The sequence below is a fragment of the Protopterus annectens genome, chromosome 9.part0 (assembly GCF_019279795.1).
Source record: "Protopterus annectens isolate FY-2018-M chromosome 9.part0, PAN1.0, whole genome shotgun sequence".
Classification (NCBI taxonomy): domain Eukaryota; kingdom Metazoa; phylum Chordata; order Ceratodontiformes; family Protopteridae; genus Protopterus; species Protopterus annectens.
In genome coordinates, this window is record NC_056743.1 from 470,201,866 (window position 1) to 470,214,532 (window position 12,667).

General features: G+C 40.8%; 2 protein-coding genes across 3 annotated transcripts in view; both read left to right on the forward strand.

Annotated features, from left to right (window-relative positions):
- The window catches only part of MAK16 (MAK16 homolog), a 1,440,501-nt gene that overhangs the window by 926,162 nt on the left and 501,672 nt on the right, over positions 1–12,667 (forward strand). The window lies entirely within an intron of this gene.
- The window catches only part of RNF122 (ring finger protein 122), a 493,201-nt gene that overhangs the window by 454,807 nt on the left and 25,727 nt on the right, over positions 1–12,667 (forward strand). The window contains exons 4-5 of one of the 2 annotated variants that reach the window (XM_044083009.1): positions 3,511–3,552; positions 8,791–8,873. In XM_044083009.1, coding sequence (XP_043938944.1) covers positions 3,511–3,552; positions 8,791–8,873 — 125 coding nt within the window. The remainder of the gene's footprint in view (positions 1–3,510; positions 3,553–8,790; positions 8,874–12,667) is intronic. The other variant, XM_044083010.1, reaches the window with a different exon arrangement.

Here is a 12,667-nt window from a genome sequence, read left to right on the forward strand (position 1 = left end):
ACTCTACTCCCTGCATCCTCACCATTCATCTACCCTCCCTCTCATTTACACACATATATTCTGTCTTAGCCCTGCTGACCTTCATTCCTCTGCTCTCTAGAGCATATCTCCACCTCTCCAGGGTCTCCTCCACCTGATTCCTACTCTCACTATAGATCACAATGTCATCTGCAAACATCATAGTCCATGGGGTCTCCTGTCTGATCTCATCTGTCAACCTGTCCATTGTCACTGCAAATAAGAAAGGACTCAGAGCTGACCCTTGATGTAATCCCACCTCCACCTTAAACGGATCTGTCACTCCCACTGCAGTCCTCACCACTGTCACACTACCCTCATACATATCCTGTACCACTCTTACATACTTCTCTGCCACTCCCGACTTCCTCATACAATACCACAACTCTTCTCTAGGCACCCTGTCATATGCTTTCTGCAAGTCTACAAAGACACAATGCAACTCCTTCTGACCTTCTCTGTATTTCTCCAATAACACTCTCAGTGCAAACATTGCATCTGTAGTGCTCTTTCCTGGCATGAAACCATACTGCTGATCACTAATCATCACCTCCCTTCTTAACCTAGCTTCTACTACTCTTTCCCACAACTTCAAGCTGTGACTGATCAATTTTATCCCTCTGTAGTTACTGCAGCTCTACACATCACCCTTATTCTTAAAGATAGGTACCAAAACACTTTTTCTCCACTCCTCAGGCATCCTTTGACTTTCCAAAATTTCATTAAACAATCTAGTTAAAAATTCCACTGCCATTTCTCCTAAGCACCTCCATGCTTCCATTGGGATGCCATCTGGGCCAACAGCCTTTCCATTCTTCATCCTCTTCATAGCTGTCCTTACTTCCTCCTTGCTAATCTGTTTCACTTCCTGATTCATTATCCCCTCATCATCCAACCTTCTCTCTCTCTCTCATTCTCTTCATTCATCAGCCTCTCAAAATACTCTTTCCATCTATTCAACACACTCCTCTCTTGTGAGTACCTTTCCCTCACTATCCTTTATCACCCTTACTTGCTGCACATCTTTCCCAGCTCTGTCCCTCTGTCTAGCCAATCGGTACAGGTCCTTTTCTCCCTCTTTAGTGTCCAGTCTCTCATACAACTTTCCATACGCCTTATCCTTAGCTTTCGCCACCTCTCTCTTTGCCATGCGCCTCATCTCCTTATACTCATGTCTACTTTCTTCATCTCTTTGACAATCCCACTTCTTCTTCGCCAGCCTCTTCCTCTGTATACTCTCCTGTACTTCCTCATTCCACCACCAGGTCTCCTTGTCCTCCTCCCTCTGTCCAGATGTCACACCAAGCACCTTTCTAGCAGTCTCCTTTACTAGTTCTGCTGTAGTTACCCTGCTATTCGGTAATTCTCCACTGCCTCCCAGTGCCTGTCTTAACTCTTCCCTAAACTCCACTTCACAATCACCCTTTTTTAACTTCCACCATTTAATCCTTGGCACTGCTTTCACACTCCTCCTCCTCTTCTTGATCACCAACGTCATCCTACAGACCACCATTCTATGCTGCTTAACTACACTTTCCCCTGCCACCACTTTACAGTCTCCAATCTCCTTCAGACTGGCCCTCCTACATAGGATATAATCCACCTGTGTGCATCTTCCTCCACTCTTGTACGTCACCCTATGCTCCTCCCTCTTCTTAAAATACATATTCACCACAGCCATGTCCATCCTTTTCACAAAATCCACAATCATCTGATCTGCTGCATTCCTCTCCTTAACACCATACCTACCCATCACTTCCTCATCCCCTCTGTTCACTTCACCAACATGCCCATTAAAGTCCACTCCAATCACTAGTCTCTCACCCTTGGGTACACTCACCACAACTTCATCCAACTCACTCCAAAATTTCTCTTTCTCATCCATCGCACACCCAACTTGTGGAGCATATGCACTAACAATATTCATCATTACACCATCAATTTCGACATCACTCTGTCAGACACTCTCTTTACATCTAAAACACTCTTGGCATATTGTTCCTTTAGTAACCCCTACCCCATTTCTCCTGCCATCCACATCATGATAGAACAATTTGAACCCGTTTCCTAAACACCTGGCCTTACTTCCCTTCCATCTGGTCTCTTACACGTACAATATATCAACCTTCCTTCTCTCCATCATATCAGCTAGCTCTCTTCTTATACCAGTCATACTGCCAACATTCAAAGTTCCTTTCCTCACTGCTACACTCACTGCTACACTCCTAACCTTCCTCCTCTTTTCCTGCCTTCGGGCATGCCTTCACCCTCCTCTTCTCCTTCGGCCAACAGTAGCCCAATTTCCGCCGGCACCCTGTTGGCTAACAGTACTGGTGGCAGTCGTTGTTAACCCAGGCCTCGACCGATCCGGTAGCATATTATTCTCCTGTGCCCAAATGGTCTATTTAGTCAATTACCTTTGCAGACATGCCTTATCTGTAACACGTATAATCATTTTACCTAATTTTAGGTCAGCTGCATATAGACTATAGAACACCTCAGATGAAAAAGTTAGGTGTGAAAGATACAGTCTAAACAAGTAAGGGCCTAGGACAGAGCCCTGTGGGACACCTTGACTGTAACCAAGGATTTCACCTGTCCAATTGTTGTATGATACTTGCCATGTCCTATGTGTAAGCCATGCATCTATCCATCTTATCAAGAGTAAATCAATACCTAGTTGTTCTAATTTATTGATCAGTGTTTTGTGTATGACCCCCTATCGAATGCTGAAGTTAAGTCTATATAAATTACATTACAGCACAATTTTTCATTCATAGCTGTTATTATATCGTTATAGAACATCATGTTACAGATGGTAATAGATCTGTTTTCAACATATTCATGCTGATGTATGGTTTCAAGTCCTAACCTATCCAGTTCTGACAATAACTTATCCAATATTACCTACTCCATTATTTTTCCACAAGATGAAAGTAAAGGGTCTATATGACTCTGGGTTTGTTCTACTCCCCTTTCCTTTAAACAAAATTGTATATCACATTGATTGCCATGACACATTCTTTGGAGGCAATTGCATATCAAGTAGTCACATTCAGATTGCTCCCTAGCACAAATATATGACAAATTTTAGAGGTGTCTGTGACAAACTTTATGTCATTATATCTGGTTATGTCATCTGTAAAAGGTTTCTATGCATTGTGATGTACAGGTTATGATCGAAGATGTCTGCTGACAAATGCATTCCACAGTGTTGCAGTAAACATGTATTTCAGGAGGCTACATAGTGCATCAGGAAAACAGCTGCAAGAATTCTATCAAAACATACTTTTAATAATACCCTATATGAAAAAAAATGATTTAAACAATTACACAGTGTTGTTTATAACTTACATTTGTTCCCCAGAGGTTCCTATATATTCTGTCTGCAGGTTTCTTTACCATTTACTGTTCAATGCATGCTGTTTCCGTTTTGTTTTAACTGTGCTGTTTATTTAATTAAATTTGTAATGACTTTTTCTTTTTCCTAAGGTGGTGTTAAAAGGAGATGCCAAAAAGCTCAACCTACATGGAGTAAGTACATGTTCATACTACTTACATTAACATGAAGATCTGAATTGTTTTTGTTTGTATTTTTTCACCTTTTTTTCATGGATCTGGCCTGGCCACATGGGCCAAGCATTTGCTGGGCATAAAACAATAAGAATAATTGCTTTTCACCTAAATTTGAAATACATAGTTAGCAGATTTCACACAGAGAAATATATTAAAGAATAAAAATGTGCTTGCCATTCTAAAAGTTGATTAAATAAAATGTGCAAAATCAAATAAAACAACACCAGAGAAATGGCTATCGTATGAATATACTAACGTCTGATTCCATAATTACTTAATTATTTATGCAATGCAGTTATCAGTGTATCAGTAAGAGGATTTTACATAAATTATATAGTCCTATCAGGTGTTACGGTAACACAGTTTAAGAGGTGAAAGTTTGTGTTGCTGATTGATGATTCATGCACTGAGGTTGTAAGCCATAGGTTCATAGGTATGTACTAGGTGTTGACGATTGACGATTCATGTACTGAGGTTGTAAGACATAGGTTCATAGGTAGCCTGGGTGGCAGTTTTCCCAAATTAATCTAATGCATTTCTTGGCATTGAGTTCTGATCTGTAACTCTTGTAAGACGTTTGTGTAATGGGGAAACTGTGATAGCTCCCAACTTGCAGTCATCTGCAAACTTGGTCAGACAAAGGTTTGTGACATTAGCCTTTACTTCTGAGAAGCTGATACCAAGTAGGACTGGTCCCAGCATGGAGCCTTGAGGTTTCTAGCTGGTGACTGATCTCTTAGTAGAGGTGGTCTTACCAATCTTGACTTCCTGAGTCCTGTCTGTTGGTCATCTTGCAATCCAAGTTATATATGGGTTTATATCCAGTTTGGTGAGTTTGTCGACTATACTCGCATGTGGTATTGTATTAAATGCCTAAGCCAAGGTAGGTGGTATGCACCATTTGCCACTCATCCATTGCCTTGGTGACCATCTCAAAGAAGTCTCCCAGGTTTAGTAGTCATGACCTTCCTTGACAAAGCCAAACTGTATTGCGTTCAGTGTCTGAAGGTTGCCTATGTATTTGTTGATCATTTCCATGATAATTCTTTTCTTGGTTTTGCATATTAGACTAATCAGACTAATAAGTCTGGAGTTTCTGAGGTCAGTTGATGGTCCGCCCTTGTGCATTGGGATAACCATTGCAGTCCTCCATTCTCATGGTAAAAATCCTGTTTTTAGGCCAAAGTTGAAAAGTGATTTAAGTGGTCCTGATGGGTCATGTTTCAAGCTATTTAGGAGGTATCTTTAGATATTATCAGGGCACACTGAGGCTGTCTTTTTGGCCTTAGCAAGCACCACCAGGACCTGATACCTGTTAATAGTTAGGGGGTTGTGCTAGTAGGTATTTCGTGGATGGGAGGTAGGGCAGGAGTGGGGAGTGAAGCTTGAGCTGAATTTGTCAGGCAGCAAATTTGCTATGTTGCTGTATTCAATGAAGGTGGCACCACTGACCACCTGGTTGGCACACTGATGTGTGCTGCCTTTGAGGTTTTGGACATGGCCGTAGAAGGCTCTGTGGCTATCTTTAGTCTTTGAAGCAATCTTGACCTTGTAATTGGCCTTGGACTTAATTAGTCCTCTTAGTTTCCTGTTTAGTTTAATTAGAGAGCCCATGTCATTATGGGAGTTGCTCTTCCTAATTTTAGTCATGACGTTTTTCCTTTGGTTGTACAGGGTTTCTGTGAACAATTCTGCATAGGTTGCTGTGAACATGGGGTTGGGAGAGGCGTTGCTTAATAGGAGTTAGTTTGCTTTGGAATAGTTCCTAACTGCTGTTACAGGGTTTGCTGGGGATACCGAGATGATTTTTATTTTGAAGGAAACAGCTTTCCGGTCTGACCTCTCCAGTGAGGATGTGACATGGGGGGGGTGGGACAGCTCTCTCCCATATTGGTGAGTACCTGGTCCAGTGTGTTTCAACCTCTGGTTGGAGTGTGCACTATGTGGTCAAGGGTATTTGAGTTAATACATTTCAGGAATCATTGTGCATGTAATCATGATTTGTTTATATGTTTCCCCATTCTATAAGGGGTTGTTAGTCTCCCATGTATAGGGTATTTGTTTTAATGGTGAGTGTCACCAGTAGCTCTGGGTATGAACTATGGGATTCAATGGACATAGAGGATGACCTATAGTTTGCTAGGCTATGGTATGGGACTTTCTGTAGTTATTTGCACATGGATAAAATCCAGGGCATCATCCTGTTTAACCAACACAGAGTTATGCTTGTTGCTAATATAGAATGAAACTTCATTTGTCCCTGCCTGTTCAGTTGATGGTCTAAATGTGTGGGAGGCTCTGAAGCTTTAGCGTCTGCAGTACTTTCTGCGGATTTAAACCATGTCTCAGTAATGGTGCAGAGGTCTGTATTCCCCACAGTGAGGAGAGTTTGTATGATGTGGAGATTTGTTTAGGCTCTTACCATTGAGCAGTAACAAATTTAGGTTTCTTTGGATTTTATTTGCTATGTCGGTAGGTTTGTCAATTTGGCACTGCCTAAAAAGGCAAAAAGCGGGAAGGATAAAGGTTTGGCCAATATTTAGAAGCTTTGGGCAGACAGGTGCAAACCATCCTTTGCAAAGTGTCATGGTTTGCTACCCATGTCCTCCCATGCTGACAAATATTGAATCCCCCTGGAACATACCTTTCAACTTCCTAGAGCAAGAAATGTGGACAAAGCCATCAATAAAGGGGGAGGGGGGGGACAAAGGGACAAAAGTAGGGATACTTTTTATATATTGCCCTTACAAATGTAAAAACTTGACAGAATAACAGGTTTTGCTTTAGTACAAATTTTCAGAAGTGTATGTATGAAGTCTGAAACTCAAAATGCCTGTCATTATTTTCTGACTTTAATTCTCAATGATTTGCCAGAAACCATAATTGTATGAGAAACAGATCAAAAATATGGCACAAATATCTGGGCATTCTGTGAAAATCTGTACAGTTGAGAGGTATGCCCTGGAATGACACCAAAAACTAAGCCAATTATTGAAGTCAATTATCTTTTGTTCATACTGTGGTATCGTCTGTGGTGAAGGTAGAATGCTGCTCAATGCTAGGAACATACCAACCTGTGACACATATTCAGGGAAATCAGCAATGTCTGTCTTCATATAATCCAGGGAAGTATGTCTCAGGTCATTAATATCCAAATGGACTATGATGGAATCATACCTGTGGTGTAGTGGCTTGAGTGCATGCATAACTTGGTGGATCCTGGATGTTCTTCATGTTTCACTGTTGCAGTTATCACCTGTAGGTTATCCCTGCTGTGGTAGCCCACAGCCAGCCCAAATAGCAGAGTCAATGTTTTTCTGCGTTGGCTGCTGTCATTTGCTGGCTGACATCAGGTTGTCAGTGCTATAAAGGAAGGCAGCCAACGTCATTACATCCATTTTTCTTGCCCTAACCAGTCAGAGGCCCAAGTAAATAAGGTGAAGTGGTCCTGGTTGCTAATAGGGGGTGTTCCAGAAAGTTGTAATAAACATTTCAAAAAATCTACTCCTCCTCCAGTTTTTCTGTGATGAGAGGGGATTAATGAAGAACATTCTTCTTGACCCTAATAATGGCTGGGTATATCAACAATTCAGGAGAAGACTGAGAGAACAGAAGTCGAGAGGGACAAATTGAGTGGCCACAAATGGTATTGCTGGAAGTCACCCAAACAAAATGAAAAATGCAAGTCACAAAGTATCTTTTAGTATGTATGTAGTTGCAAATTTATTTCCAGTGAGTATTTTAAAAGACAAAATAAACTCATGAGGCATCAAAAACAATTATTTCCTAATAGGATATTTAAAGATGTCTTGCACACAATTTGGAAATGCTGTATTTCATTAGTTGTTGTGTCTTTCGGCTTTTCTCTGTGAGGGGTCGCCACAGTGGAACTCCGGTCTGCTAATGATTGGCAGTTGATTTTTATGTGCCGAGTTGCCAGCCCTGATGCACAACCTTCAATGAAGGTACGCCCATTCACGCATGTCTCCACGCAGAAGGCGCTCTAGCTGAGAATCGAACCGGACAGCGTCTTACTGTGAGGCGACAACACTACCGCACCACCCTTGTTGAAATCTTCTTTCTTCTCCACAGGGGGCAACACAATTTATTAGCTTTCCTTAGGCAAAGCAAGTCCTATAAAGAAATGTATGGCATCTGTAAGACACACCAAGCAAAATCAGTTATGAAAGTTAAACATTGTCCTGGACCAAAAATGTCTTCAAGCAATATGATGACAAACAGGTTGCTTTGAGGGTACAATTACACACAGCTGTAAAACACTATTTCATAACTCATGGTCTGCCTGTACCCTTCTGTTACTTCAGCAGCAGTGGCCTTAAATGTGCCCATGGAAGATGATCAACATGAAGTACCACTGAATGCTAAAGAGACTGCATTAGGGGTTGACATTCATACATAGGCATTAGCATGTGCAGTTGGGGGGAGGGACTCTGCAGCTGACCTTCCCAATTAACTCTGTCTTCTGTCTTTCTTCAGTAGAGTAACTGGTGTCTTGTTTATAACAAAAAAACAAAGAACTGTGGTTGTAAAAGTGAGGAAGTATATAGCTATTTCATTAGGACTACTGTTCTTATTCTTGTTTGTTTGTGTCTTTTGGCTCTTCCCGGTTAGGGGTTGCCAGAGTAAAACTCCTGTCCGCTAATGATTGATAGTTGATTTTTACGTGCCGAGTTACCAGCCCTGATGCACAACCTTCAACGAAGGTACGCCCATTCACACATGTCTCCACTCAGAAGACGCTCTAGCTGAGAATCGAACCGGACAGTGTCTTACTGTGAGGCGACAACGCTGTATACACATACATATATATATATATATATATATATATATGAAATTCTGCTGATCAAATAATAGACTGTAAATTAGAAAACTTAGAATAAGAACAGGACTACTGTTCTTATTCTAAGTTTTCTAATGTATAGTCTATTATTTGATCAGCAGAATTTCATATATATATGTATGTGTATACACACACACACACACACACACACACACACACACATGCTGTCATATAGTTGAAAACGGGAAGCAAATGACAGTAGCCATTTTTCAAGGTAGTGTTGATTGTGTAATCTAAAGCAATGTTTTGTTTTTAAGAAACATATAATGTAATTCATAAGTGTACTGTTTGTGGTCAGTTTGCTTACATACTTGTTTTACTGTGCATTTTTACAGCAGACGTGTGCAGTGTGCCTTGAAGATTTTAAAGTCAAAGATGAACTAGGAGTGTTACCATGCCAACATGCCTTCCACAGGAAGTGAGTAATTGATAATAACCTTGCATGCTTTAACTTGACCAAGAGCAACCTCACAGATTTGCTTATATGACTCATGTTTTTATCTCACTAGTTATAAATGTATAATACATTAACATGGAACTCTGCTAGCCGTGAGCGTTTTTTAAGATGGACATCCATGGGTGTGTGTGTGTGTGTGTGTGTGTGTGTGTGTGCGTGTGTGCGTGTGTGTGTGTGTGTGTGTGTGTGTGTGTGTGTGTGTGTGTGTGTGTGCGTGTGTGCGTGTGTGCGTGTGTGCGTGTGTGTGTGTGTGTGTGTGTGTGTGCGCGCGCGCATGCATACATGTTCACACATACAGGCTGCTTTACAAACACAAATACATGCAGAGGGAAAGATGTATACTTAGTTTTGTTAAGAGTGTAAGGATAATTTACTCAAAAACAGTTAATAAAAAGCAGATAACTTAGTTTTTTTGTTCTGTTTAGATTTTTTTTTTTATATTAGGGGAAGCCTTTGGAGGAGGAGATGGCAGTCACCAGCTACACAGAAAATAAATAGCCATCATTCTTCCTTATTTTAATGTTACTTCAGGAAGAAATCATATAATGCTCTGTACTATGAAAGATAACAGCTATGTAAAGAAAAAATGATTATCATAGCCCTGAAAAGTATATTTTCTGTGTACTCGACAGCTTTTCTCAGACTTAGACATGCACACACATACTCTTGCTTTCTCTCTCTGTTCAACGTATTGGTAGATTGAGCTGTACCTCAAAGATATGAGTCAGTTGTTGTGTCTTTCGGCTTTTCCCGGTTAGGGGTCGCCACAGCGGAACTCCGGTCTGCTAATGATTGGCAGTAGATTTTTACATGCCGAGTTGCCATCCGTGATGCACAACCTTCAACGAAGGTACAACCATTCACACATGTCTCCACACAGAAGACGCTCTAGCTGAGAATCGAACAGGACAATGTCTTACTGTGAGGCGACAACGATACCACAGCACCACCACCACCGCAGTACTAAAAGATATAAGATATGAGTCAGTGATAAATATAAATGTCATTTTTACCAATTAAACATTATCAGAGAACACTTATGTAACTATAATAGTCTTTTTACAAAGGAGACTTGGGGAGCACATCCCCTCACACATCTTACATAAAACAGGAATGGTTAATTTTCCTGCAATTCCACATTATCTGAGCTTTGCTGGTTATAAACACACTTTGGGAATGGAATGGAGCAGTGTTCATTGGAATAATTTGCTATTAAGTTGTCATTCCTTTTGTGTTTTTGTGAAACTTTCCATGTTAATTTTAAAAGGTATTTCTTATCTGATTGCAGATTTCTGCATAGAATTAATGTTTACATGCATGTAGTCCTGTATGAATATTGTGCTCCTGATATACTGCATTGTGAGGGACAGATTTCAAAATGGTTTGCACTTAGGGTACCCTTCAGGCACTCCTACTGTCTACAAAGAGAGCATTTGAGAAGGATAACCTGCTGTGTTCCCTCCCTCAAAAAAAAAAAAAAAAAAAAAAATATATATATATATATATATATATATATATATATATATATATATTCAGCTATCCGCGGTGGTGGTGCTGCGGTAGCGTTGTCGCCTCACAGTAAGACGCTGTCCGGTTAGATTCTCAACTAGAGCGTCTTCTGCATGGAGACATGCATGAATGGGTGTACCTTCGTTGAAGGCTGTGCATCAGGGCTGACAACTCGGCATATAAAAATCTACTGCCAATCATTAGTGGACCGGAGTTCCGCTGTGGCGACCCCTAACCGGGAAAAAGCCGAAAGACACAACAACAACAACAACATATATATATATTCAGCTGCTCTTACTGTAACTGTCTTAGTTGCTGTTCTGCGTGTTGTTATCTGTTCAGTTGTTCTTACTCTGCACTTATTACTGCTTGTTAGTAGCTTTCTAATTTAATGTCTTTTGCACTTGTTTTTTAGTCATTTATTAATTTAATTGCATTTAATTAAACTGTATTTGCTGTAATATTGATACACGTGTGCTAGACTGCACTGCATTTGAATTGTATTTACTGCTGTTTTAGCTGCTTTTCTGTAAAAAAAAAATTCCTAGCTTGTTTCCTGCCTTTCCTGTAACTTATCTAGACCAGATACAGACTTGCTGTATCCAGTACTGTTTGTAAGCTCCTGAGCCCCCCAAGCCTTTTTGTGTTGGAGGGAAGCCTTCTAGCTTATCAGTGAAAGTGGTAAGCATTAGGTAGCCTATCTACCACAAGAGGAGTGGTTCTTGGCCCAGGAATTGTAGTTTATTGACCATTCGGGAAGTTGTCCATCTCTTTCAACTTTCTGGTTTAAAAGACCACATCTGCACATGTTTCCCATCTTTCCTGTAACTAACCTACTGGAAAGCACTAGAAAGCCTTAAACTGATATAAGCCTTCTAGCTTAAAAGAGAGACTTTGGAGTGATTGAGTATCAGTTTTCTGTATTTTCTTGCTGTACTTAACAGTTTTCTACCTAAACGCTGATTTTTCCAGCACTTATTGTGATTTAAAAGCTTGTTTTTTTTCAAATATTGTACTTATTTGACTGCCTGCACTTTTTAAAAGTTGTTTTTTAGTTAAATAAATTGTTTAACTGTTGTAGGCTACACACTAAAGTGTGATAGCCTTTTCTGATCGCTTGTAGTCGTTTAAAGATGTTTTAAGTGTACTTTTTACTGTTTTTGCCTTATCTTCTTAAAAAAAAAAATGTTCTTGTTTCCCGCCTTTCTAAGCTAGTATAGTCCAGTTTTCAGGCTAGTGCTGAATTCAGGGCTGTGTTACAAGTTTCCGAGTTGCCCATACCTTACTTGGATAGAGGGAAGTTTCTCTGTTCACCTGTGAGAGAGGGGAACTTTTAGCAGCCATCTATCCCTGGAGGAGTGGTTCCAGCCCAGAAGTTAGTAGTTTAAAAATCACATTTGCACGGTTTTGTGCACCAGGCAGCACCAGTTAGCTAGGGTTAAATTATTCCCGGCTCCACTAAGTCTCCTCTTCAGTTTTTCACTTGAAACTAGTCTATCTCTCAACCTAAGCACTCAAAAAGCATCCTACAGTCCAGCGCTTGCTCAGACCTAATAGCAAGCACTAATATACCCCGACACTTGACTGCCCAGCAGGGCAAGGCTCTTTATCCACCCCTCACCAACCAAGCGATTAGGCAGCTCACCCTACTATTCAGGCATGACCAAAGGGCAACTTCAGGTGTACTGTCCAGTCCAGCCGATGAACCTGGGTATCCTGAGACAATGTTACAACTGCCTCATGTACACAGACAGCCCTCTCCTCCTACCACAAAACACTGACATATGCGAGAGATGCAATTATACAGCCAAACTGGAGGCTAAGGTATCTCCACCCAAGACTGGAACAGACAGTCATGAGGAGAAGGTTAACACTTGCACCATACCTCCAGCCTCACATAGACCTACTAAACCAGCACTGGCAAAAAATACACATAAGTACACAAAATAAAAACCTGCAAAAGCATCAGAGAGCTCCAAAGCAGACACCCACAAAACTTGCACATCCTGTCACAAACCAGACAACACATAAAACGCAAAATCAATGTGCTGCACAATCACAGCCCTTAAGGCAAAATAACATACCTAACACACTAGTAATAGGTGACTCAATAGTCAGGCACACTGACGCCCCACTCACTAGGCTGGACAAGGAGAAGGTTACTGTTAGCTGCCTGTCGGGAGCCAGAATCTGCCACATAACACAAGCACTCAGGTCACTCCAGAACAAGTACAAATATAACTCTG